The sequence below is a fragment of the Meleagris gallopavo genome, chromosome 22 (assembly GCF_905368555.1).
Source record: "Meleagris gallopavo chromosome 22, MGAL_WU_HG_1.1, whole genome shotgun sequence".
Classification (NCBI taxonomy): domain Eukaryota; kingdom Metazoa; phylum Chordata; class Aves; order Galliformes; family Phasianidae; genus Meleagris; species Meleagris gallopavo.
In genome coordinates this window covers 3,343,384-3,369,751 of record NC_139425.1, presented here as the reverse complement: position 1 = coordinate 3,369,751, position 26,368 = coordinate 3,343,384, and the positions used below count along the sequence as shown (strand labels likewise).

General features: G+C 41.4%; 1 protein-coding gene across 12 annotated transcripts in view; it reads right to left on the bottom strand.

Moving 5' to 3' along the window:
- PTPRT (protein tyrosine phosphatase receptor type T) overlaps positions 1-26,368 on the bottom strand; it is a 554,909-nt gene that overhangs the window by 165,608 nt on the left and 362,933 nt on the right. For 5 of the 12 annotated variants that reach the window (XR_014887677.1, XR_014887680.1, XR_014887679.1 and 2 more), the window contains exons 14-18: positions 23,025-23,160; positions 17,450-17,479; positions 10,114-10,161; positions 7,807-7,955; positions 1,472-1,507 (exon numbers count right to left, since the gene is read on the bottom strand). Coding sequence is in view for 3 of the 12 variants with exons in the window: in XM_085241334.1 (XP_085097460.1) it covers positions 1,472-1,507; positions 7,807-7,955; positions 10,114-10,161; positions 17,450-17,479; positions 23,025-23,160 (399 nt within the window). In the remaining 9 variants the exon portion in view is untranslated. Of the gene's footprint in view, positions 1-1,462; positions 1,508-1,707; positions 1,786-7,806; positions 7,956-10,113; positions 10,162-17,449; positions 17,480-23,024; positions 23,161-26,368 lie in introns of all 12 variants that reach the window. The other 7 variants (XM_085241335.1, XM_085241336.1, XR_014887681.1 and 4 more) reach the window with 7 other exon arrangements.

The following is a 26,368-nucleotide window of genomic DNA, read 5'->3' as shown; positions in this document are numbered from 1 at the left end:
TACAATTCAAGAGTGAGCAGCATGTGTAAATCATGTCTTAAAATGCTCTGTGCTTAACTTCTTGTGTGTAAGACAAGGATATCAATCCTTACTCAGCTCAGAGATAATGGTTAGTAGATGCTAATTTTTAAAGAGTTTTGAATATGTAGAGTTTTGAATACATAAGCACTAGACTACTTTAATTCCCAACTCGCTTTTTTAATTTTCCTCTCTAATTGTGGTGTTTTGAGAGCTTTGAGAGCTCTTTTTGGCTTTTTCTTTGCCCTGTGAGAGTAACAGATTGACTCTATTACTCCTTGAGCTTTGGCATCAGAAATATGCAGCTTGCTCTCTGGACACAGGGGTACTAACACCTCCCTCAGACTTTGATCCGCATTTTCACAGATGCTGAGCACCAGTGAGAGCAAAATGCAGGTCTGGGCACTGTTTCTAAAGCACAGCCAAAAGATAAATCCACCTTCAGACTTTTCTGTTGACAACGAGTCTCTGGGAAACAAGAAACCTTCTGGAAAAGACGACTCCTTCTCCATCACGTCAAAAGAGGGCTTATTCATCACCATCAGGCATGTTGATATATAGCAGGATAAATGTATATATTGTGGCAGTCCCTCCAAGCCTCTCTGGCTGTTAGTCTGTAAGCCAAAGCACTTAAGTGCTTGGTTGTAATTTCTTCCTGGTCTAACTATAGGCCTTCAGCGTGCCCAGAGTAACGTTTAAAGCAGACGTGGTAGATTACTGTGTCTGGAACTGAACATTTACCGTAGATAATCCAAAATGACAGGTTTCATAAATACCACTGGTTAGATTCTGATCAACTACATATCATCTTTCTGATTCATAGCAGAGGAATTGCCTTCTCCAAATTCCACACGCAGGCAGCATCCTACAGGGAGAGCCTGAAGTTGTAGGCTGTTATTACTCACTTTCAAGGGTATACCTCCAGTAAGTTTCTGAATAACTTCTTTTTATCAGCTTACAGTTTCTGTCAATTTTGTTCTCTCTGTTAACTTACTGTACTAACATACTTTTAAAAATCCAAAAGCTGGGAGCTGCACACACTGCAGCACGCAACCATCTTCCTCTAGAGTGACCAGCAGCCACAGCACAGCCTCCACCTCTCAGAACCTGCCTTTTCATTACCCTGTCACGTCCATACCAGACTGCTGCAATATTTAGCATTTAACTCTTACCAAAGCTGAAGGTGCTGGGCCCACTTCCCAAACCGACCCTTTGGTTTCCACACACATCCATATACTTTGAACTGTCTTTTCTCAAACAAATAAATAGAATCAACTAACAGTGATAAGAAAGCATGAGTGAAACCAAAGACTTTCCAATTAACACAGTACATGATCACGAGATTAATTATGATTTTGAAGCCCAGCCGCTTAACAGCATTCTCTAAGTTATTTGCAAGATGCAATGAGCATGTTCTCTCTCCAATGAGGGAATACCACCATACCTGTCTTACCTAACAGCGTGGTCGATGGAACTGTGTCTGATGATACTTTGAGATGGAATTCCATTCACCCACACGACACGGGTCATTGCAAATCAACAGAAGATCAGCAGGAATAAAAAAGTTACAAAAAATGAAAACAAGGTTAGTTGCATCTCATACTCAGCAGATTCAGTCTATAGGTCATATCAAGAAATGCACAAAAGTAAAGAAAATTTAGAAAAGAAAAAAAAGTCTGGCACTAGTACCTGAGTAGTAGGAATTCAACAAAGATTTGCTCTGAAGGGTTTTGCTTTGGACAGAAAATGAACAAGGAGAGGGTGATGCTAGGTAGGAAAGACATAAGGAAAAGACTTTAGACATATATTAAGAGAGAGAAAGAACAGGGAGAATGTTCCTCAAAGAACACAGTAATATGGGATATATAAGGCTTATCAAAATGAATTATATTTTTCATCTCAACATGCATATTACATTTATTACAATGTCATCATGATGGATTTTCTTTAATATAAGCACTTCGGACCCCAAATATAGTATTATAGTTTTTGTAAATCGGTGTGCTCCTACACATATAGGACTATATTCTACAGACCTCTTTTTTTTCTTTAAACCAAAGAAACATCTAAGAAAAAGATACTTAAAAACAACACCCAAAATACAAACTACAGAGAGTAAAATGCATTATTAAGAGTAAAATAAGCCTGCTAAGCACAATGTACACTAGTACCACAAAAATACACAGGCAGGGTAGCGAATTTTTTGTTAAAACCATACAAGATAAGAAGGCAATTGTTCTTCAATGCAGAACACTTAATAGCAAATCCTATAATCTTTTCCCCTGTGAGATGAGTTCTTTTAGCAGGACATCCCTACTTTCTCCCATCTACAGCATTAGCCTTCTCTGGAACAAATCCACAAATAATTCCCAGATTGATCAAGTATTTATGGAAAGGAGGCAGGGCTCCACATCTTCACAGCAGAATCTTCCCTTGCTAGCAAATGTACGAGATTGTTTATATCCACAATAGCATACATGTACATTCTTACGATAATCCATCATTTCTGAATGTATATTCTTTTGTTATCATTCTGCATTCACTCTTAGACTTAATGACATTTATCTCCTCCTCAAAACGTTGGGAAACAAGCTAATACAAATCTCAGTACATCAGAAAGATGACAATAGATAAACACAGGAAAAAGTATTCCATAATCCAGCAGAAGTAGATAAAAGTCAGTATACATCAAAGTATTTTCAGAAGCAATTTTTGTATCTCTAGAAAAAACACCACTAATAAATTTCAAGTTCTTCTATGGAGTGAATGAAAGAAGTCACTATCCTAGGGAGTTTCGTAAAGTATTCAGAATTACCTCCTAAGCACTTTATAATCAACTTATAATGAACTTGCTCCACTCTGCATTCTTCTGCTACATTGTCAGACTTTGACCATATGAAACACATTAAGATAATGCAATTTCTCATAGCTTAGTCTGCTTCAATGCAACTCTCATTTGGGACCTCTTCCACTTTCTTCCCTGTTAGCTAGCCTAAATAAGACCTTCTCTGTATCACACTTGGAACTTTTACAGATGTGTAAGACAAGCATTATCAAGAATACTTTGGTTGGCCGAAGTCACAGAACAAATCCTCCAATTTCCTGAAATTTGGGAGTACAAAAGTACATTGGGCCACAGCTTTTCCAGGAATTGCCAACTATAAATTACTTGGGCATCTACATGTAGACACATCATTTCCATCAGTGAATTTGATTACAAATGTTTCCAACAAAAGTTTCTGAAATGAACCATATTTGTGAGACAGGAGGCGAATTCAGACTTTCGGAGAGCTTATTCTCAAAGTCAGCCAGGTGGCTGTTGTAGGAGAGGTGCACACATAGCGCTGCGGCTTCATCACAGGTACCCATCAGCACCAGTGTGTGCAAGTCACAGAGACACGTCCACAGAGGACTTCACATCAAAGATTAAAACTCGATTTCAAATTCTCTATACACAGGAGCGGCACAAGAGGCCACCCTACTCATGCAGAATGGTGGATGTTCCTCCCTGTTACCAAAATGACTCTCCCTAATTTATTTTAAAATTTTTTAAAGAAATCAACTCTGAAAAAAAAAAACCAACAGCAAATTAGCATGAAAGAGGAAAAAAAAAAAAAAGGGGGGGATTTGGGTCTTTTAACTTTTTTTTTTTTTTTTTAACTTTATTACTCTTTATTTTAGAATTTTTGGCTGAAGAATACGTCAGAATATGTCTCATGGTCATGATCTTACAGATGCTTTGAATACATCCTACCCAAAAGTGAAGATCATCTGTGGAGTAGCAGTAGCAACGAGATCTTGATGCAACTGTATATTTTGAGCTATGGCAAATCTGTAATACCTTTGCATTTCATCACAAAAGCATGCAGGATACAAAGAGGTATGAATTTAGATGGATCTTGATTAAAGATGATCATTAACAACCTGAGTACCAATGAAGTTTTCCCTTTCTCTCCTTGTTTTTGCTAGTAAGAGCACAGTAACAATACCACTAATGCAAATCTCAATTCCTTAAAGCATCCTAAAAGGCACCTTCACACTGTGCCTCTGCCAGTAATGTTAAGGCTATCCACCTGGACTGTACCAGTGTCATTCCTTTGGATCATTTGGAAAGCAGTCTCCTCCGTGCACGACGTAGCAGTACATCATTGCTGAGATGATATACTGCTGCTTCTCTCACCACACAGTTGGGCTGCCAAATTGCACAAAATTTATGTGCAATAATAACCCCTTGCACACCTTTCTGGTCAGTGCACAGATACTGTGGGATAATTTTAGGTCTTCCTTGTCTGCCATTCGTCACCTCTCTCCACAACAACCCTGCATTGAGTCAGTGTCTGCATGTGGCCACACTGTGCCACTCCGAAGAAAATAATACTGCTTTCCAAACTTTCCTGAAAGATAAGGAGTGGTCTCAAATACTGCAAATATCAGCATTTACTTTTAAGAGATTTAAGATAAATATACAATTTTTTATTTTTATTTTTATTTTTGACTGCATTGGAGAAAAACATACATCTCACTTCACATGACTTTTGGGTAAAACTAGACAAACTGGAATAATGTTGGACTAGTTTGTCTTTCAGCAAACATCTATTCTGATTCTATGTTGCAGCAGAGTCATGGGCTGAGTCCATAAAAACTCTGCAGTTAAAATTTTAAGCACCAGTAAGAAACTGGCCTGAATAACAAGTATCATTCAGGAATGGAAAAAGGGATAAAGAGATTATCTTTGGGCCAGAAAATTTAAGAGCTTGTTTCTGTTTCACTTTTCAGCAAGATCTGAAGTCTCCCTGCTCCAGCATAGCATCACAGAATTACAGAATGGTTTGGGCTGGAAGGGCCCTTCCAGCCCCCCAGCCTTTCCCTACTGTGGGCTGGCCGCCCCCCCCCAGCTCAGGGTGCCCAGGCCCCATCCAACCAGGCCTTGGTCCCTTCTGGGGATGGGGCATCCACACTTCTCTGAGCAGCAGAGGCCTCACCGCCCTCTGAGTAAACAATTTCCTTCTGACATCTGAACTAACTTTCCCCTCTATCAGATTAAAACCACAGCTCCCTGTCGTATCACCACAATCTCTGACAGAATACAGCTTTCTTGTAGGGCCCCTTTAGGCACTGGAAGGCCGCACTGAGGTCTCCCCAAAGCCCCCTCTTCTCCAGTGTGAACACGCCCAGATCCCTCAGCCTGTCTTCATAGGAGAGCTTGCTCCAGCCCTCTGAGCATCTTCGTAACTTTCTCTAGACCTGCTCCAACATCTCCACACCCTTCTTGTGCTGGGGATCCCAGGCCTGGATGCACTAGTGCAGTTGGGGCCTCACAAGTGCAGAGCAGAGCGGCACAAACCCCTTCATCACCCTGCTGCTCCCCCCCCCCCTCCATATGTTGATGCAGTACATTTGGTCCTCTGGCTGCAACTGCACACTGTTGGCCCATGTTGAGTCTCCCATCAACCAACACCCGCAAGTCCTTCTCCTCAGGGCTGCTCTCAATCCATTTTCAACCCAGCCTGCATCCAGAGGCTAGAGATGTTCCACACATAATTACGTTTGACAATAAACACATCTATCAAGCAATCTGCACTTGGCCAACACGGCATGAATTTATAGACTGCACCATTTGCAAGAGCTGATATTGAACATTTCCAAAGACATTCCCTCTGAAGCAATGAGGTAGAAGTCGCTGTTAAAAATAAGCATTTTTAACAGTAGAGGGCAGGGGTATTTCCCAGTCACTGCTACAGCTAACTCAGACTCCTCATACTCTCATAACTGAGGTCAAGAAGGAGAGGATGAGCACCTATACGAGACATTGATGAGTACTTTTTTCTGTTGTGAGGTAAAAGGAACATTTAAGACAGAATTTTACTCTTGCTTAAGAGACAGGGCTGATTTCAAAAGCTAGGACGAACAGCCCTCATAAAACTGTATTAGTTAGCAGGAAAGTTACAAAGTAATCCAATTATGCTATTCAAAAGTAGGAGCGGGCCTATATAAAAACCTTTAAGTATTAAACTCCATTAAAGTAATTTTTTTAAAAGAAAGGCTTTTATTCTTTTTTTTTTTTTTTTTTTTTTTCCTGACTATACAATCAGCTGCAAACCCATAAAATTCTGGCATCAGCACGTGCACATTTTTGCACAGGAGAGAACTTACCTCCAACACCTCAGCATCCTGGACTTGGCAGAAAAAAAAAATGTGGAGAAATCATGAAGGCTTACCAGTGATTATTGCTCATGGATATAAAGAGGGGAAATAAAAAAATGAAAGAACCAGCCTATGACTTGAATCAGGCTGTGCTATAGAGGGAGGTGGTGATAAAATCTGCAATGATGTCAGACAAGCAAAGGACTTACTGATTTAAAAGAACGAAAAAGAAAACCTGAAGGTATGCTTCTCTCACAAAATTAAATATAACATTTCCCATAGTTGCTATTTCAAGCAAATGACTCAGCTGTTTTAATTAGTCTCTCAAAATACCAAGGAAAGAAATGAGGTCACATTACAGGCTCTTCTCTTATTTTCTGGTTGGAAAAAAAAAAACAACAAAAAAAACAACCAAGTTTTAAAAATCCAGATTCCAAAGAAAAGTGAAAAACTTTGTTTTCCTCATACATTTCAAACAAACTGCCTTTGCTGTTTCTAGGCTGCCTGTTACAATGCTGCCCTCTGCTATCCTGTCTTTCAAAGATATGAGGCACTGACAACTCATGCTGTCTTCTTTAGCTACTCAGCACCTGAGAAAATTAGATCTTGAGTCAAGTCAATTTAATATCAGAGAAAAGTGTTCACTGCTAGCCTTGATGGTCCCAAACACCTACTTATCCATCTCACAGGTATGTTACATAGAGTGACAGTAGCAATGCATGCAGATGGAATTTGGCATGACCTATAGACAGAGGGAAAAGAAAAATTCACTCAGCCTATAGTGATCAATCTGAGGTTAGAAAGAAAGGTTTCAGAGATAAGAAACTTTTTTTTTTTTTTTTTTTTTTTTAATCATAGGCAATTCCTTGTTAGTAATTAGGGGAAAAACACTTCACTAAAGATGTTAAAAAATAACAAGAATTCTAAGTATGCATTTTGCATTCAGAGCTGAACCTTCTTCAAACTATAGAGTAAGCATCAAAAGAAGGAGTGACATTCCCATAGTGTCTAAGTTAAAATTTATTTAATATGAAAAGGTTTACAAATCCACCATGCAGTCCACCATGCATTCAACCTGGATCTAGTGAGGCTAAAGGATAACTTAGTGCTGCTTTGCCCAGAGTCTTCCAGCTACAGAGGTCTGAGTGGTTTACAATTATTAACTACTATTAGTTTTACGGAAGTTGAGTGAAGAATAATCTGAGGACACAGACAAAAGAAGAAATGATGTCTTTCCATTTCTAACCATGAGACTGTTTTCTTTCATAAAAATTCCATACAGAAAACGATATTTCCATCCTAAACGTCAGCTAAGTGATTTTACTCATCAACTCACAAAGGAAAAACTGTTTCGGAAGAACAAATAAACATGTGCCTTTTTGAATGTCTGATGCAATCATTAAAACACTTTATAAATTACTTCTTGGTAGATTTAGAGTGAGAAGGAATGCTCCCCACCCAGCTGAGAGGTAAAATAGGGGCAGTATTAGAAGCATTTCAACAACTGATTTCTAGCAAGCTTTTGCAATGAACCCTCTCACTGCCACTCCCAGCTTCTCACTGTTGTGCCCATAGGAATAGGTCCTTTCAAGAACCCAGAGCTCTCCAAAGGGGACATATCCATTGCAAGCAAGTTAAACTTACTGAATCCATTAACATCTTGGCAGCTGGAAGAGAAAGCTTCTTCATTGTGAACAGCGCTGAGTTTGGTAGAGGCCTTGTCTGAAGCGGCCACGGGACCCATCTCTCTCTGTGTGCTGGTCTGAGTCTCCTTCTGCTTCTTGGCTAGCTTCCTTTAGGGTATTTTGAAGAGGGGAGAAATCAAGGTCAGTTTTCCCTCATTAGAAACAAAACAATGAGAAAATATCTCAAAAATCACAATTATCACACTTAAGAGACATGCAGGGCACATGGAACTTCAAGAGAGAAAACCCCACAGCTTTTTAATATATTGTTATGGAGTCAAATAAATGTAGTGATGCCAGCCTGTGAGTCTGGCTGTCCCTCCCAGTAACTCATCGTGCACAAACCCACATCACCCCAGCAGTAGGAGCACTACGTCACCAAAGAAGAGGAAATAAGGAAAGCCCTTGGAGCAGGTGGCATCTGCTCCAGGAAGAGCAGAGGGCACCGGGCATGGGCAGCAATGGGAAAGACTCATTGGAGGTACATGGGATCTCCACATCCATCCCACAGGGCCGCCTGCACCTGGGGCTGTCTATGGAGGCTCCAGGGAGCATTGTGACCTGAGGCTGTGCCACTGGGCAGCTGGGCAGGAGGCCCAAGTAGGGCAGGGAGGATGGCAGCCTCTGCTAGAATTTGACAAATTGCTCTGAGGATCGGCACTCAGGGAAGAGTGGGGCAAGTTAAAGGCTGCAGTAATTTTAAAAATGACTGTGTCCAGATATGTCCCTTTTCTGGGAATTTGGGTCTTTGAGGAGACCTCAAAGTAGAAACACTGCCAGCTCCAAAAAGAGTAACAAAGCCAAGAACTTAAGAGGCTCCTCTTTTGCAAACACAGCTAATAGTAAGGAAGTGGAGAGAAGCAGAAAAGTGAGCTGCTAAGCTTCCACTGACATTTGACTGCCCTGTGCTTCGTTCATACCAGAGAGCAAAAGAGTTTAAAAATGAATGTGTGACATTCTACAACCCGCACCTTGAAAAAATAGCACACAAATCCCCAGCACTAGCAAGGAACTTTGCTTACACGGCTTCCGCAGATAAGAAAATAAAACAAAATAAAAGGGAGAAAAACAGATTACTGTAAGTAGGAGCTTCGGTTTTCTCTTTTCCCTCTTAAATGAAAGAAAAAAAAAATCCTAACAACTAAACCATTTTGCAAAGAGGTTTTTCTTCACTGAAACGATATGCTTATGGTAAGTACTCCCCATCTTTTAAACTTCATTAGGCTCTTAAAAGGATATTGCTTGCAACAGGCTTATTTATTCACAGCACTTGTCAGTGGCATTTACAGGCAGGTCCCGGCACACAGCTGAGCTCCAGCCCTCCTGCAGTGGGGCAGCTGGGCCAGCCACATCCATTGGCATGGAAGGCTCAAAGAGAACTGAAGCCTTCTGCTCATCTCAGTGAGGAGCGGCTATCTTAAGGCAAGCTGCTGAATCCAGACCAGGAGAGCAAAAATTTGTGGAGAAATGTCCAATATCTCCTGGAAACTTGTGAACAAATGCATCTCTCTCATCTGCTTAGTCAGTTCAGTCTTGTGCTGTTCGTGCTTTCAATTCCAGCCCACAGCCATTCCAATTGGAGACATAATTATAGAGTGCATACTTAGATCTCACAAAATCTCCATGATATCCACTTCTGTAGATAAAGATGCAAACAGAGGAACCGGCCTTGAACGCTGAAGCAAAAAGCTGGCGTTTAATGATGTTAAAAGCTTTGCTTCCAGCACACAGCGATGCTAACACAGCCAGATTTATTAACCATGAGCCCCCTTGTTTTGTGCTGTTGTCCCTGAGGTAACAACAATAGTTTGGGAGCGTATTAACCCTGCTATGCGGTTATTTTAATCCTTTAGATTTGCTAATCATACACGGCTATGTGAATTCTTTGGCAACAGGAATTAAAATTTCTCAGTGGGAAGCACTAATCCAAAATGCACAAGTCCTTAATAACAAGCACTCTGGACTGCTGGGGTGAGCCATTACACGCTACCACTACTGATGTTTAAAAATAGCAAGTCAAAAAGGGTGACTTCTTTATAAAATCCAGATTAAAATATTTGTGGCCGTAATTACCCCTAAGTCCCATTGCTTGGTTTCCTTTCAGAAATGCCAACAAGCTACAAAGAGCTGGCGAGCTCCTTTCTCTATCAGTAGGCAAGCAATCCCACTTTCTGCATGTTCTGCACAGGGACAAAATCACCCCAAACCCAAACCCGTGAGTCCCCAAAGGCCTGCTTACAAAAGCCCTATGGCAAAGCAGTTCTACCTGGTCCTGTAGAAGACAGAGAGGCCCCTAAAACATTGGCTTGAATGCCTAAAAAGAAAAGGTGAGATGAGTTTAAGGTTCTTGACCTAGGACCCGCAGGCGGCAGCCTCCTGCGCAGGCTGCTCACCAGCGGAGGCTGCTGCAAGCGCAGGGGGAGCGCGCGGGAGAAGCCACACAGAAAAGTGTTGGGCATCCGACAGCGCTACGATCGGCTTTCAACGCGGTGTTATCCGTTCCCACCTTCCTCCCTCTCTCCTCCAAGGATGTAAAAATGCTTCATCTAAATTTAGAGGGAAAATGAAGACAGATCTCTTTTGAGGATTTCAGAGCTAAGCTTGCCAGACACATCAAGGGGCTCCTGGTTTCTAAATGTGCCTTTTCTGACTCTGTTACGTGTCTGGATAGAGTGGCAGCACAGGACTAAGCCTATTTGGTCCTCGCCATCTTTATAATTCATAGAAAGGATTATAAAATCAAATGACTAGCACTTTCTAGAACGTTAGGGATGCAACTTAAACCCATGGCAAGGTAAAGGTTTATTTGCCAGCATGTCAAAATGCCTCTGGAATCAGAAAAACATTTATCTGAAAATGCTGTTTCCAAAAATAGGGCACTTGAAGAGATCTCTGTGAATCACTGACAGGCAGCATCAGTGACACGGCTCCGTACTGACCAGCTTCCCCCAAACAGCACAATGCCAGCATCCCGAGGAAACTGCTATCAGTGCATTAGTGTCAATCACAGGCCGGCTGCAGGCTGCCTCCAGCGTGCAACTAGCATGGGCTGTCACCAGGCACAGAGGAGACACTTTCTGTCTCATGCATTATGCAGTTGAAAAGGGGAAGAAATAAAGGACTGGGCAGATACTTGGAAGAAGAGTCTGATACAATCAACACAGGGTGAAGAGATGGAAATGTCAAAATGTGAATGGGGCGATATTAGTGGCGGTTTTACATTTAAGTGTAAGGAGAAAGTGCCAGGAAGAACACGAGAATCCATGGATGGGGTTTACTGGGTTGCCCTTTTCAGTTCAAGAGGACTCATAAATGAAGAGATGACGTTTATGGACACAATACACACACAGGAGTGATGAGACAGAAAGATGCTCAAAGCAGAACAAAAAGAATGAAACCAGCTGCATAATCAGGCAGTTGAAGCTAACCCAACTAAAGCAAGGACAAGAGCTGTTAGCAGTGAACCTGAACTAAGCGCAAATTCAGAAAAAAAATACGATGGAGATTTGGTTTAGCTATTTTTGAAACTTCTGCTCATCAGAGAATATAAAATGCTGAAACGCTAAATTAAAACTGAGGGACTTCCAGTTTAACAATCCAGGAATACAAATTTAGTATCAAGTCAAAAGCATCCACTACCATGAGCACTAATCAGAAACCTGAAAGAATATTTTCAGCTCAAAGTATTCATAGGATCAGATTCCAGTTTTGCAAAGGCTTGGGTAAACTTCAAGGATTATATTTTTAAAAGCAGCTCTTACTTAAATTTTTATGTCAATTTTACATGCATGAATGTTAAATCTGTAACTGCCACTCCTAAAAAGCTCTTGTACATGTACGTTGACAGATTTAATTTTAGATGTTTCACAAGGATGGATTATATATACTATAGTGCAGATTTGCATGCACAGGTAATTTAGACATTAGGTATAGATCATGTAACTTAAACATGAAATTTCCTCCTACAGACAAAAATTGCATATTGCCCTCATTTCCAATAAGCAATTTAACAAAGCTACAAAACACAATTCCTAGTAGATATTTGTGTGGAGCAGCCTGCTAGGAGTACACACGTTATTTAACATGAAATCTGCACAAATTAAGGCAGAGATCAACCATGCCAACACCCTACCGGGAGCACTGATGAGCCAGCAGATCTACGGAAAAGGATCTTTGCTCCCTAGTAGGTCATAAGCTCAACTTGAAGGAGAAGCCCCATCTTTGTGCAAAAAGAAGGTGGGGATTATGTGGCTCTGCAGTCTGCAGGACACAGGTAATCCTTTTGCTCTGAGTGGTGATAAAGGCTCCACTGCAGTATAACATCCAGTTCTGCACTTCAAAAGGATGTGTCCCAAAGGGACATACACCAAAACAGAACAGGGAAGGTAAATCTGGAAAACACCATCTACAAGAAAAGGCCAAAAGAAGTATGGCTCTTTCACCTAGAGCAAAGACAAAGAGTTGATACCTTCAAACATAGGAGAGCATACCACAAGGAAGCTCTTCTCCTGGTCTACAGCACTGGGAAAAACAAGTAATGGGCTCAATGACAGGAAAGGCAGTTCATCTGAGACTCAGGAAAACCTGAACACAGCAGAGGCTGCCCATCGGTCAGATGAGCTGGGAGATCCCACCAGAGATGGTAGCCCCACAGGCTGATGGAGATAAAACAGTGCAGCCTTTTGCAGCCTGGAAGGTGGCTTCCCCTCCCCAGCCCAGCACTCTGCACTGTGATCTCCATCCCTAAATGAGCATCCCCTACCAGAGCTGAGTTGCAGTCCTGCTCTAAGTGTAGCTCACTGGTTCTCACAGCCTCCCCAAGGGCAACCTCTACACTTACTGGCTAGCGGGGACAACAGGACCAGTGAAGCCAAGGGAAGGTTTATTGCTGAAGCAGAAGAGAATTCCCCAAAGAAAAGGCTGTATGATGAGCAAGGGCCCAGCTGCACCACTGCAGCTCACAGAACAAGCACTGCCCGGCGTGAGGAAAGTGCTGTAATGCAGGCACAGGGCAAAGGATGCTCTGAATGTTTTTTTACTCTCGTATATACAAGCTCAGCATCAGGAAACATGCAGGGATATGCTCTCTAAGCTTTACTTGAGCAAATCAATCACTTTTTGTTGAGTACCTTTGGTCACAACAATATCAATTTTGGACTAGGTAGGTGCACATAAGAGCCATGAAGTCATATTATATATTGGTCCAAACTGTCCAATATATTCTGTGGCTTTGCACTCACCTAACAGACATGTTCTAAACAAGCTTTCACATACTTTCTCAATTAACTGGCATAGCCACTGATTTATGACTGTTCTTCCAGTATCTAATGAGAAAAACAGTTCCTTCCGAACATTCTGATTTGGCAAGCTGAGCTGTACAGGCAGATCCCACCATCACTGGAAATACATGAAATATAGGCATGTAGGTATTATTTATACAGAAGTATGCCCATAAATAAAGTTATTTTATTTCCTTTCAAATGTCCCACATGGTGGAAATAAATTCAGCACAGATTCTGTTAGTTCAGAAAAATGCAAGTATACGTTCAGCTTTACAATTGGGATGGAATCTCTCCTATGAAGAGAAACTCCAAGCTGATACCACCACAATTAAAGTTTGCTTTCAGTCACAATGGGAGCTGAAGGGGTTCCATGCAGTGCAGTAGGGCCCTCACTACTCTTGCTGGATCGAGGGCAAAGGGAAGTAATGCTCTGGCCACTGAGCACTCTCTTCTTATAAATAACATCAGCAGGGCAGGTAGCACGTATATGAATCTCTGCATTTCCAGAAACACTTTTCTGGTCTAACAGCAATCTTGATTAAATCCCAGCCTGCAACCATTACTGAGCGTAGCAGAAGGAAAAAACAACAACAACAGCAAACAAACCCGAACCAAACAAAAAGCAATTTGAAAAGCAAAAACAAAAGCCCACAGAAGGTAAAACAGACTTCCACATTTTATTATATTTTTTTCCTGGTGAGGAAATAACAAAGCCTCAAGAAGGCTCATTGCAGGGGAAAACACTGTGAGAAAAGAGGTGTCTGTCACTGAATGCAAAATCCCCTTTAAAGCAGCTGTAATGCCACCCATGTTTTACAGCTTCGTCTAAGCAAAGAAACAAAAACTTTCAGAGGTGGATGGGTTGTTATCTTACACAGTACATCGGATCTTACAGTGCATTAAACTTGCATGCAATGTGTCAGAGCTGGCAATTCTACAGAAAACTCAGGCAACGCTTGCACTGATGTAAATACAGAGCATTTCAGAACGCTTCTCCGGAAAGGCCTGTGCCTCATCACAGTGACAGGGCTGCAGTGGGCACATCTGGTCCAGAACTCACAATTCTGCATCCTTCTCACCCGTCACAAACCAGGAGGACTTGCACCACTAGTACAGCAGGTTCTGCCCAAGGACTTTTCTCTGCAGCTGACTTCTAAGGAGGGGTGAAGCAAAGTACACAAAATGCTGTCATCCTGCATGACAGGTGAGGAACAGAGCCTTGCTGGCTTTGTATCTCCCACTGTGGGTGTTTTAAAGATCTTCATGGTCTTCTCTATCAACCACAATAATACCTGTTTAATACCTGTTCCCACACATTGCAGGAAGCTTATAAATGGAGTGTTGCCATACAAAAACCTCACAGCTAATCGGGCAGAACTCAGCCTAGAAACCACCACAGCCCTTATGGCCCATGTCTGCAAGAATCAGTTGCTCATGATATAAATGTCAGTGCCTTTAACAGATATACCACATTAAGAATAAGAGTTGAGTCCGAAGATTTGGGTCCCTAAGAAGAAGAAATGTCTGTACAGCAGATGACAAAAAGTTGAAAGGAATTATCTGAAAGCAGATGAGAATTACTCCAGGAAGCACAGCTTTGAAGCCCAGAAACTGAAACTAAAAATAGAACAGTGGAGTCTATACGGTTGTATTTAAAGGTGTGCCAGTAGATCTATTTGAGAACATGTTTTTCAATACTGTTAACTCAATTCAATTTTGCTTCAGGACTAAAACATTCATACAAGGTCGTAGCATAGAAACCAATTTTATTTTTAAAATCTATATGTATACATATCCCTGCTCTTATTTTCACAAAACGTCAAATAAACTGAAATCAAACCTTTCTGTTCATAAGAGGCTGTAGTAATTTCTATTAGCTTTGGCTAACAATTACACTATCCTTAGCAATTTAAGATTTTCACCTGCAATCATAATAGAACACCTATTTCAAGTGACATCTGAAACGTGAAACTCAATAAAGCTTCATTATATGCTTCTTGATGGATCCTCCTGCTCTCTTCCCACACCTATTGGAAGGTCCTTCACACCCGAACACCTGTTCAGGAGACCAATAAAGAGCTTGGTTTTGCCAGATTGAAGCCATCTGTCAATCTGAAACCAAATGCTGCCACGTACAATGCTGCTGGAAGTGCTAATTGTGCAAGGACTATTTGAGCGTTACCTCTACCACTGAGATGTTCCAGCTAACAGAGGTCATGCTTGATATGGTACCTAAGACAGCATAAGCACTGAGCTAAGAACAAGCTCTCTGTTTAGGGTGTATCCTATGATTTCTGCACCCTGACTTCAAATCCCCATTCAGTGCTACAGGGAGTTGCTACAAACACAAAAGCTTGCCTGGTGACACCTCAGGCTCTCCTCTACTGTGATGCACTGCATGGTGCACAACTGCTTTATTACATCTCTGCAGCCCACCACCACTTGCTTTTGCTACTGCTGAAGTTCACTGTAACCTCAGGCTTTGGTGACCTGCACAGTTTTGTCTCTCCACTTTTCTCAAGTCACTCTCTTGTTCCCCAAGAAGAAAAGTACTAGTATATTGATTCACAGAAGCCACTGAAAGACAGCAAAGAGACTGCTTAACAATACCCTTATTTTCTCTGTACAGAATAATCCTCAGCTGACTACTTAAAACAACACTGTGGTGCAGCTGCAAAATGGGTCATACAGGGCTGAGAAGTTGACTTATGCTTTTAAATGCATAAATCTCAAAATACAATAAAAGTAGGGAACATTTTGACCACATGCTGCCTGCAGGAAGAAGATGAAATTGTATGGGTAAAACAGGGAATGCATTTTTCAGGCAATATAACAATGTAAAGCAGTGAAGATGGAACTTTCCTAATGCTCAGGGGAAATGCACTGAAGAGAAAAGATTGTAGCAATAATGCAACTAGTTGGCAGCATCTACATGCTAAAACTGTCCCTGACTTTAAGCTAAGCTTTTCTTGAAATCTTACTATTAATGGTCAAATTCTATTTGTGGTTAACAAGTGTGGAGCCTAGAGAAAACAGAGTTATCTCCCATTTACAATTATTTAGCTGGGTAAAGGCAAGTCTCAACAGGGCGTCTTTTGGTTTCTTGCAAACATAGCAAGCCATGAAGGTTTTTCTACCAATTATTTTCTGATAGGTCATCAAGAAGCAAAATCACTCCACGGCTGAACAGGGATCCTACTCTTAAATCCTTTGCCCTGATCTTAGGTTGTAACTCAAACTCCCATGGAAAATTAGTCAACTTCACTAAAATGAAGTTTAAACACATTCATTTCACTGACTTACTGAACATCTTTCAGATGTGTCCACAGGACAAAGTCATAACATAAAGATGAATGGTGGGAACAGGTGAAGGAAAAGGGTGGCAGGCTGGGAGGAACTAGCAAAGCAAAAGTGGCCCTTTCAATATTTTGCCTATGTCAGAGCCCTAAAAGTCAGGCAGGCTGCTGCTTGTGAGGGCAATACGGCTGCTGGCTATGAGAGGTGGAGAGGAGATCTGTTTCTCTTGGCAGTAAAAGTTGTCTTCTCCAGCTCTCCCAACTCTCTGGTGACAGCAAAGGCATCCAGGCTCTGTACTTCAAGACTCCCTTCTTCAGATCACTGATCCAGTCCTCACCTCCTCCTGATCCTCAGACACGTCTTATCATTGCAGAACCAGCTCAGCCCTGATTACTTTCCAGCCCCTCCATCTTTAGACAACAAATGGTTCCAGAAAGTTCTGGTGTGCAAAACATTTTCAAGAGCCTTAACTGCCCTAATTATGCAGCATTGTCATTAGGTTGGGATAGGTGATTTAGATCTGAAAATCTGAAGTCTTTCATTATCCACTGGTCTGAACTGACACTCAGAACCTGGCAGCTCCACAGACAGGGATATTTGTGGAGGCAATCTCAAGTCCTCATTGCCAGAAACCTTCCAATTTTAAAACGCTTAAAGCAAGCTTGAGAAATTCCCAGCAACGACTTTGGGTTGTGAATTTCCTGGCAGTCTGGCTGAGTATGGTGGACAATTTTAAAAAGTGCAGTTGTTCTGTATTTATCCATTAACATTTAAAGAAGTATAAATTATAATGGACAGATCTATGGACATTTAAGTGTTTGCAGGCATAGTTGCAGCTGAAATGGTGAAAGAGGAAAAATATATAAATGTGAAAGAGAAAACAAAATACAATCTATTGGAAAGACATGATTGAACACAATGGTTAAAAAAAAAAAAAAAGTGGTAAAAGAAAAGAACACAACAAATCACAAAATTACCACAGTAAGTGTGCTCAAGAAGCACCATCCCCTGCTAGGTACTTACAAGTAATAGGAGTAGGAGTATGCATTTCTTCTAAATATGGACGGCCAGCCAGACGAACAAAATATCCAAATGGAAAAAAAGAAAGAAAAACACATAATTAGATTTATATGAACTCGATACTATTTTTGGAAATACAAAGTATTTGTGCTACCACAGGTACTGAGCTATTTTCCCCCAGCACTGTTTCAGGAGCTGTATGTTCACAGGGAACGGATGCTGAGCTGGAGATAGAACACAGGTGTGTTTTCACTTCTGCTACTGACTTGCATTGCCATGAACAAATCCCTTTGCTGATTTCTTCTTCAACTTGACCATGTCAGCAACATGGACAATGATACTTACCTTTGACTGTGAAGTGCTTTGAGATTTTAGGAAGGGGAAGGATTATGTAAGAGCTATCAATATGAATGACAACAAGTAGGAAAGTGACAGTGCAAAAACATCTCAATTTCAGAATATTTAGACAATGAGCAAATTGTGCAATGACAAATCAAGCTTCATCAAACTCTAAAATGCAAATAGTTCATTAACAATTCAAGCATCGCTACATATTTATAGATGATCACTGGGGGGATGTATTAGCTTTCTGCGTCAGTGTGATTAAGCTTTTTCTGTTCGTTTTTCTACAAAGAACGTTTTGCTACAGCAAGACAAAATGAGTTCTGGCAATCAGTCATGACTGAAGAGGTGATGTCATCCCTTTTATAACTGGAGAAGAACTTAGAAAATGCTGCTCACAACAGGTGTGTTGTATGCTAGTATAGATCAACAGCAAGGCACAAGGCAGCATCAGAAGTGGCTATCACGGTCAAGACAAGGAACAATGCAACCCTTTACACAACTTTAAAACGCCATCCTTGAAGATATTACGAACACAAGGAAACACAGACAAGTAGAGATGCAGGATTCAAGTGTTCACTTTTATGGTTGTTCTGAGTAAAATTCCCTAGGTACACACCGAAACCAGATCCAGCAGGGTTGTTCTCTGCCCACGAGCACTCTCTTTGCTATGCACTTCCTGAACATATCACTGTTTGCACAATTGGCATTTCTTCTCTTGTTAAAAAATACAACTTGCCCCATTTCCTCACACATTTATAACCTGTTGCCCCACGAAGAGATTCCCTCTGGGCAAAGACAGCCGACTACAGATGTAGGAAAGGATTACTCCAAAATGGCAAGTTGTATTTGGTGGTGGCCCTTGCTATAAACCTGAAATTCAGATTCCTGATACACTCCAAGTTATCTGAATGACTGAGTCCAAATCACACCTGAGCACACCTTTACAACATAATGCCAGAGTCCCCTGATACTCAGAAACCCTATGGGTGATAGTAGTGCATCAGTTGTGGTGTTGTGATTCCACTGAGCTACACTGTAAAAGTTTGAGCTCTTCTGAACCTCCAAACAAAGGGAAAGCCACCAGGACGTGGCAAACGAAAGCCCACACAGCTGAGCCCCCTACATGTCCTAACATCTTCCTTAATTAAACTCTTCTGCTGCACTAGGGCCAGGCTCCGTGCAGCACTGCCAACTGGAATCTCCCTTCTGAACATCTTGCTGTACTTTCCGCTTTTCTCATGCCACAGTCATTGGACACGTGTGATCACTCAAGGCTCAGTCCTCATTCAAAAGCTGTGCATCCCTCAAGCTGTAGAGGAAAGCTTGAAGAGATTTATTCCTTAAAGACAAGAAACAGAGGAAGGTAAAGAAAATGAGGATTATATTTTGGGACTGGATGTATCATTTTGGCTTCAATCCACCCACAATATGCAACCAAAGATAAGGACTTCCTAAGGACTATGTTGATCTGAATTATGGATCACTAAAAATATGACTCGATCCTAGAAGGTGCAACACAACCTGAAGATCTTGCCTATCATCTGTCTTCAGTAAGGAACCAAAAAATACTGGGGTCCCTGAGCATTCAAATATCCCTATCCTGATTCTATCCTACAGCTTGGGTACATTCTGCACAAGACACTCTTGAGTTTTATTTTATTAGCTTAAAATAACAACTTAAATCCTAATCCAGAATAAAGCGCTGGAGTTTCCTAGAAGGAACTAGCAGTCCTAGACCCTACATAGCCCCAAATCTCCTTTTTTGCTACCAACAGCACTTTAAAGAACTTATTTACAGTGCACCCGTGACAGGCTGTCTGATCCAATTTATTCAGTCTTATACTTAAAGGGTTCAGTAGAGGCTTTGTCTGCTCAGATGCACAAGCCTGAAAAGTCACATTTTTACTCCAGGGAAATGCAAGTCACGATTACAGAGGAGTTAAAGCTGTCCAGATGAAATCAGAATCGACCAGGACCTAATTCTTCTGGGATGCAAAATCAAAGGGTATTTCCTCCAGAAACAGGGTTTGCAAATGCCTTCATTTTCTAGTTTTAGAACACTTTTATTAACCAGTCCTAGATTCTCTCTTCCACAAATACGTTTAACCTATATGAAGTGCAAATGAATGAACTCTTTATATAATTAGTAATATCTTGATACAACAAAAATTAGATACTTCAAGGTATTCTATATCTAGCTGTTCATGAAAGAAAGCAATACATGCAGGCAAATGACCACCAGCTCACATGCTGTAAATTACCAAGCTAAAACGAACTGCAATTTAAAAATGATGATATTGGAGCTGCAAAAACATAACTGATGTAGCCAGTAGGTCCCCAAAACCTGGAAAATGTCATTTTGATTTCAAATGCTGTAGGACAGCCATATTTATAAGAGAACCTCACTTACATGAACAGATATTTAACACAGATGACCTGTCTACTCCTAATGCCCAACCAATTTCCTACTCTTAGTGCTTCCTCCCCTCCTAGCCTCTCTCCTTCCAGTGCTCTGTACTGCATAGCTTCAGTCAGGAAATCCGTGGCTGTGTCTGTTATCAATGAACTATGAAGTCCTGCTCCACGAACAAACACCACTGTGATATTTGCCAGCTCCATTTGAAGAAAATGCCCTAAATGTATCTAATTACTTTTCTGCACTGTCGCCTTGCAAGACAACTGTCTCGTACACAGAGGCATTAGCCTCCATGAACTGAAAGGGGGATCTCTTTAAAGTAAGGTTAATGCAAAAACCAAACTCCAGAGCTTAAGTTTCTAACATTTCTCTTTGTAAAACACAAAGAGAACACAGTTGCTGTTCAGCTGCTCTCTCAGACAAGCTTTCAGCTGTGCTGCTCCAGAACTTCAGATTAATCTGTGGTCCAAAGCAACCTTTCCCTTTATAAAATCTGCTCCCAATCCACAATGGTTTACAAAAAAAATGAGCCCGACAGCCTTCAGTTCATCTTTGAGGAGTGCATGTCCATGCTCAGCCCCACACCTCGGTGTGATGTGAGTGGTGCTGCCCCAGGGACAGCAGGGCTGACACAAGCAGCAGGTCTATCAGGTGCACAGACCTGGAGAGCACACACCTCCGGAACCTTTCCATGCACTGTGACAGCTTCTAAAAGGGAAAAGGTTTTAAAGTCGATGAGCCTGATTATTTCTTATTACAGTGCATATTCCAGAGGGTAAGTCAGCAAGCAACAGCGAGTTGGCAAAGAGATGCTGCCTGCTGACTCTGCCTGTCTGCTTTCAGAACAGGGAAGCATAAGGCTCATAAGGGTACTTTCACCCTTCCTACTGAGCTGCTGGCAGACTGCACCACAGCAAAGACTGTCCTCAGGTAATGAACTCCAGGTCATCATGAAAAGTCCTGTCTTTTCTGCCCAGCAATGCACATAATTTACAATAACAACACACTGTGGGGCAGAAACAAAAGATGTTATCAACTCCTAATAGCTTGTGAAACACACCAGGATGTTCAGAGGTGGCACTACTCCATACATCATGGTGGGTTTCCTCCTAAGTTTTACCTTTCAAGCTGTACAGCTTTTCTTAGAGCATTTAGAAAGGTAGCAGGAGTGGATGACAGCTGGACATTCAACAGATCAGAAATGCAGGTCAATTCTTCTTGAAGTTCTTTTTCAGTTTGTTTGTTTAATTGAAGGCATTTGATTTTTTTTCTCTTTATGACCAGAGAAGCTGCAGGGAGGCTGGAATTGGAGACAGCTGTACCATTTGGGCTTCACAGTGAGCACATGTGCAGTAGGCATGAGTACAAAACGCATGCACATCTGTCCACAAAGTTTGATGCGTTTACACACCAAAAAACGGACTCAGAATCTAGACTGATTCCTTTATCTGAGTCAGAAGGAATTCACAGCACTCAGTACATACGTGATCAGTTTTGCAGAATCACATGATTTGGAAAAGCTACTGCAAAGTCATTGAGCCCGACCTCCTGTGTAAACCAGTTCCACCTACAGAGAGTCCCTCAGGGCTTCATCCAAGGCAAATTTTTGAATTTCTAAAATAAAAAGATTTTCCAATTTCCAGTCCTTTTTGGCAACCCTCCTCTAGACTGATCTGTGTGTCAGCGCTGTTACTGTGCTGAGATTCTGCAAAAACTGGACACTGCATACCCACAGCAACCTCAACAGTGCCAAGGGGATAAACACGTGCCTCAACCTGCTGGCTACCCTCATGCTTGCAGCTGCCTCCAAGTGCACACTGCTCACTTGTGTTCCATTCCTCCTCCAAGACCTCCAGCCTCCTTTCTGAAGACCTGTAGGTTGGGTGGGGTTACTCCATCCCACAGTGCAGGACTTTGCTGAACTTCATAAAGTTCCCATAGCTCATTTCTCCAGCTTCCTGAGTTCCTTTGCAAACCCAGCCCTCCTCTCCACATCTGCAGCGTAAAGTCAGTGCGTGTGCACTCTGCCTTATTACAGAAGAAGATCATGCCTAGGTTTAATTGCTCTTCCTATTTTTGTGTGATTGAAGGATGTGACTGTCACTGAGACAAAGAAATATCCAAGGAACAGTTTTACTTTGCCAAGTCTCATTCCTTACAGCAGGCCAAGAAGAATCTTCAGTGCTCTCACAGGTCCCACTGCATGCTCCCTAGACAAGGGGCTGCCAGGCTGGCTAGCTCACATTTCATTTGGAATCAAATTACTGATGAAAAGTAGAGCTCTCTTTAAAAACGCAACTGGTAAAAACACAAAACACATCCTCTCCTTATGAAAATCTCTAAGTGGTTTGCTGAATCAGTGCATTACGCTGAAAATGAGAAGCTCTTCAAACAGCAGCAGCTACAATGGCCTTCTTCAAAGTAGAAGTGCAAATGGTCCACAGAAAATCACATAAAATGAACTCTTTGAACAAATGTCGTTATCGGACATGTTTTGTTTTAAGTTTTATCCCCCTATAAACTAAATCTAATTCTTGCAAATAATACCAACCCTCCGCACCATGTTCCTTTTCTGTTCCTTCTCTTAGATCATTAGCTCTCTGGAGTAACAACCATATTTTTGTTGCTCATGAAATATCTGGCAGAACAGCCATCTATTCTGTGACCACAACTTCTAAGTAGTATTATATAAATATATATTCACTGCTGCCCCCAGTAACACAGATGGAATGATTTATGTCTGCCAAATTTAGAGTTCTATTGAAACAGCAGCATTCTAGCCAGGAGGTCCAAGATGTAAGCAAAGCAGAAACTTACCTTCTCTTGATGGTAAGCATTGCTCCTAAGAGAATAATAACAAACATCAGAAGCCCAGCTATAACTCCAGCCATTTTCACTGTGCTGTCAACTTGCTTTTCTGGCTCCACTGCATTGGAATTCTGGGTGGAAGCTCCTTAAAAGATGGAGGGAAAGAAGGGAGAAGATAAAGAGAGAACTTGTAGAAAAATCTTGCAACGATCCAGTTTTCATATTAATTTGAAAGCCTAAAAACATATTTGCAATTATAATGCAGCAGGCCATCTCATTTACTTTCTGCCTTTTAGAATGACCAATGCCAGAAATTTCAGGGCAGTAGTAGGGTGCAAAATCCCAGGGTAAGGCAACTAATATTTTGCAATATTACACTGTATTCAGGAATTTAATGTTGTGATGCATTCAGCATACACCCAGAAGCAGAAAGATTAACAGCAGTTATAATTTTCATCCCAAGCAGCTTAAGTGAAGGTGCAAGCCTTACTCATCAAAATGGTGGGTGTAGAAGTTTGCAGTTGTATATCCCATAATACCACTTGCAGAAACTCTTTTTTTTTTTTTTTTTTTCTTAAACCAGAACAAATTTGTATTTCTCACTATTTGGAAAGCCTGGCTTTGTGAACACACAATGACAGTCACACAATTTACAGCATCAGCCCAACCCACAGAGCCCCCTCCACATCGCCTCATGTATTCCATGCAGGAGTTCTTCTGTGGCTCAGGCAAGGAAACTTTTTTAAACAACACATCCTACACACCTAAAAACGACATTTACAAAGCATTTCTTCTTTTACTTGTTTGTTATAATCTGACTTCAAGAGTCCTTAGCCCTGCAATAACGTAATGTGCATTATATACCTCAGCTTTGCCAGTGTTGTCACATGCTGCACATAATTTTTTCTAAATAACACTTAAAGCACAGAGCTCAATTTTGAAAGCCTTGCAAGATTTGAGTTGTGGTTAATCTGAAGACTAAGTCAGCCTATTCTTACTATATTCTTAATCTCTGTAACTACTACTAAGAATAACACATCTGCATTTGGTGCAGTTAAATGCATTCACGTTACTTGAGATCACAATTTTATCTTGGGCTTCAACTTTGCTGCTGGCATCAGCCAGGTCTTCCCCTGCAGATCAGACACGGTACAGGCAATAAGAGGTGAAAGCAGTGCTGTCATGAGAAGACAGTAATGCTCTGCTCTTTTCACAACTCTATTGCTGACCTCCTGGAAAAGCTGAACCACTTCTGCTCACGTAGCAGCTGCTCGTGGCAAGGATATTCAATTGAGCCATATATTGGTGAGACAATTAGTAGAAAGCCTCACTGTGTTGCTCTTCTGCCCCTTTGCCACTTGTTAGTATGTGTGAGGTCTGAAAGATGAGTCCCAGAGGTGACCATGATCACACCATGTAATACAGGCTTTGTAGTATGTTCCAAGTAAGGCCTAAGCCAATGGACCTCCTGGGACGAGGATCAGATCTTGAATAAAGTATTACATGCTCCTCTCATCTTATCTTGAAGGGTAAACACAGAACAATGACACAATAAATGCAAAACAAGAAAACTCACCACATGCAGTGATAAAGGTATGATTTCAGCTTTCCTAAAGCTAAGCTGTTAATCTAGTTTGCCACAGGAAAATCCAATATTTACCAAGCAAGAACGTTCTTTGCTGTTTGAGGCACACATGTAATTTTCAGCTTTCTGTCCCTGACAATTGCACTGCTCTGCTGCGTCCACCAATTTTCCCATTCACTTAAGAGCTCAGCAGTAACTTCTGTGTACACATCTAAAATACACTGAAGGGACTCCTGAGCACGGAAATAAAATAGCATATCAGCTGCATATTACCATCATTGTTTGACAACATCTCCTAGAACAAATCTGTCCAAGAAGCGAGCTGTATGTCATTGCACAGCAATCCTGACACTATTGTATAACAAAATAAATGATAAAGGTACAATTTTACCTTGAAAATGGCTGAAACTCTGTTTGTTTGATGTGCAAATAAGTAGCATTCCAAATTACCCTTCGCTTGTGCTGCAGTTACTCCTATGACCCTAAATGATAGGTGTTGGAGAATCGCTTACAGCCACGAACGGTGAAGTCAGACCCACCCATTTTTGTTCCATCTGAGTGCCCTCACCAATTGTGAGCCACATAAAAAAAAATAATAATAAAAAATCAGAATGTGCTGTCAGCTCCATCCTCTGATTCTCTGGATTGGTTTGATTCTGCCAGGCTGTTGCTTATTACTACAGGCAATGTGTGTGGAGTGTATTTTTATTTGATATTTCTCTTCCTATTGTAGACTAGTGCAGCTCTAGAAAGAGACTAAAGCCTCATTATCCATCCTGACACCTCCACGCTGTAGTGACTGATTCACTCGGATCTTCTGTGCAACTCTTCCTATCTATCTTGGCAAAGGCCAACGATTCCTTTAGGCTACTAGTCCAACCATTTGGAAGTTGTCTTAGCTGATAGCGCCGAGGAATTGATAATATGACAGTGCCAGTAATTTCCTGAGCCTCACATTCTTAAATCTTTGCAATGAAGCAATCCCATAGAAGTGCACTGTTCTCTTGCCACTCCATTGTAATTTTCCGTAGGTGCCTAAACCTGCTATGGCTGCACTGTCACCATCTGGAGGCAAGGAGAACACGTCTGTGCTGGGAGCAGGAGGTCCATGGGCTGTTGTGCAGTTGCAGAAGATGACTTTTGCTGCTCCTGACAGAAACAGTTTAGAATTCAGTTCTGCTTCTTTCTGTCACACATGTGGATCTGAAATCTTCTGAGCACAGAAGCCCACAAAAACTGGCTGTTTCATTTCATAAGAATACCTTTAAAAACACTTTTTCTTCTGTAAACAACATTTATATTCTGTTTACATCAAAAGGGAAAAACAAAACTGCTATAACCAGTTTCTAGCAGGACTTCCACCACATCTCCTAGGATAAATTGTTCCTCGTAACTGCAGCCTGGATGCTGGTACAGCAGGGTGCAGCACAGGTCACTGCTGTCATTGCTGTGTGTATTTCAGTGGCACCCAGAGACCCCCACTGAAGGCAGGACTCCATTACAGTGCACTAACACGAGCAGGACAATTTCCTGCCCTAAGCTTACTTTCTTAATAGGGAAGGTAAACGACAGACAACAGATCCCAAGAAGGGAATACCACAGCACCCTTGACTCTCTGTGTTTGATCTACTAGACAAGTCACAGCTTTCAGGGACACATGTTTATGTATGTTTTGTACATTTATGCACTCCATTAGATGTTCATATCTGTTTGAAGATTACAGTCCTTCCCCACTGACCCAGTCTGCTTTGTTGTTTCAGCCTTTCAC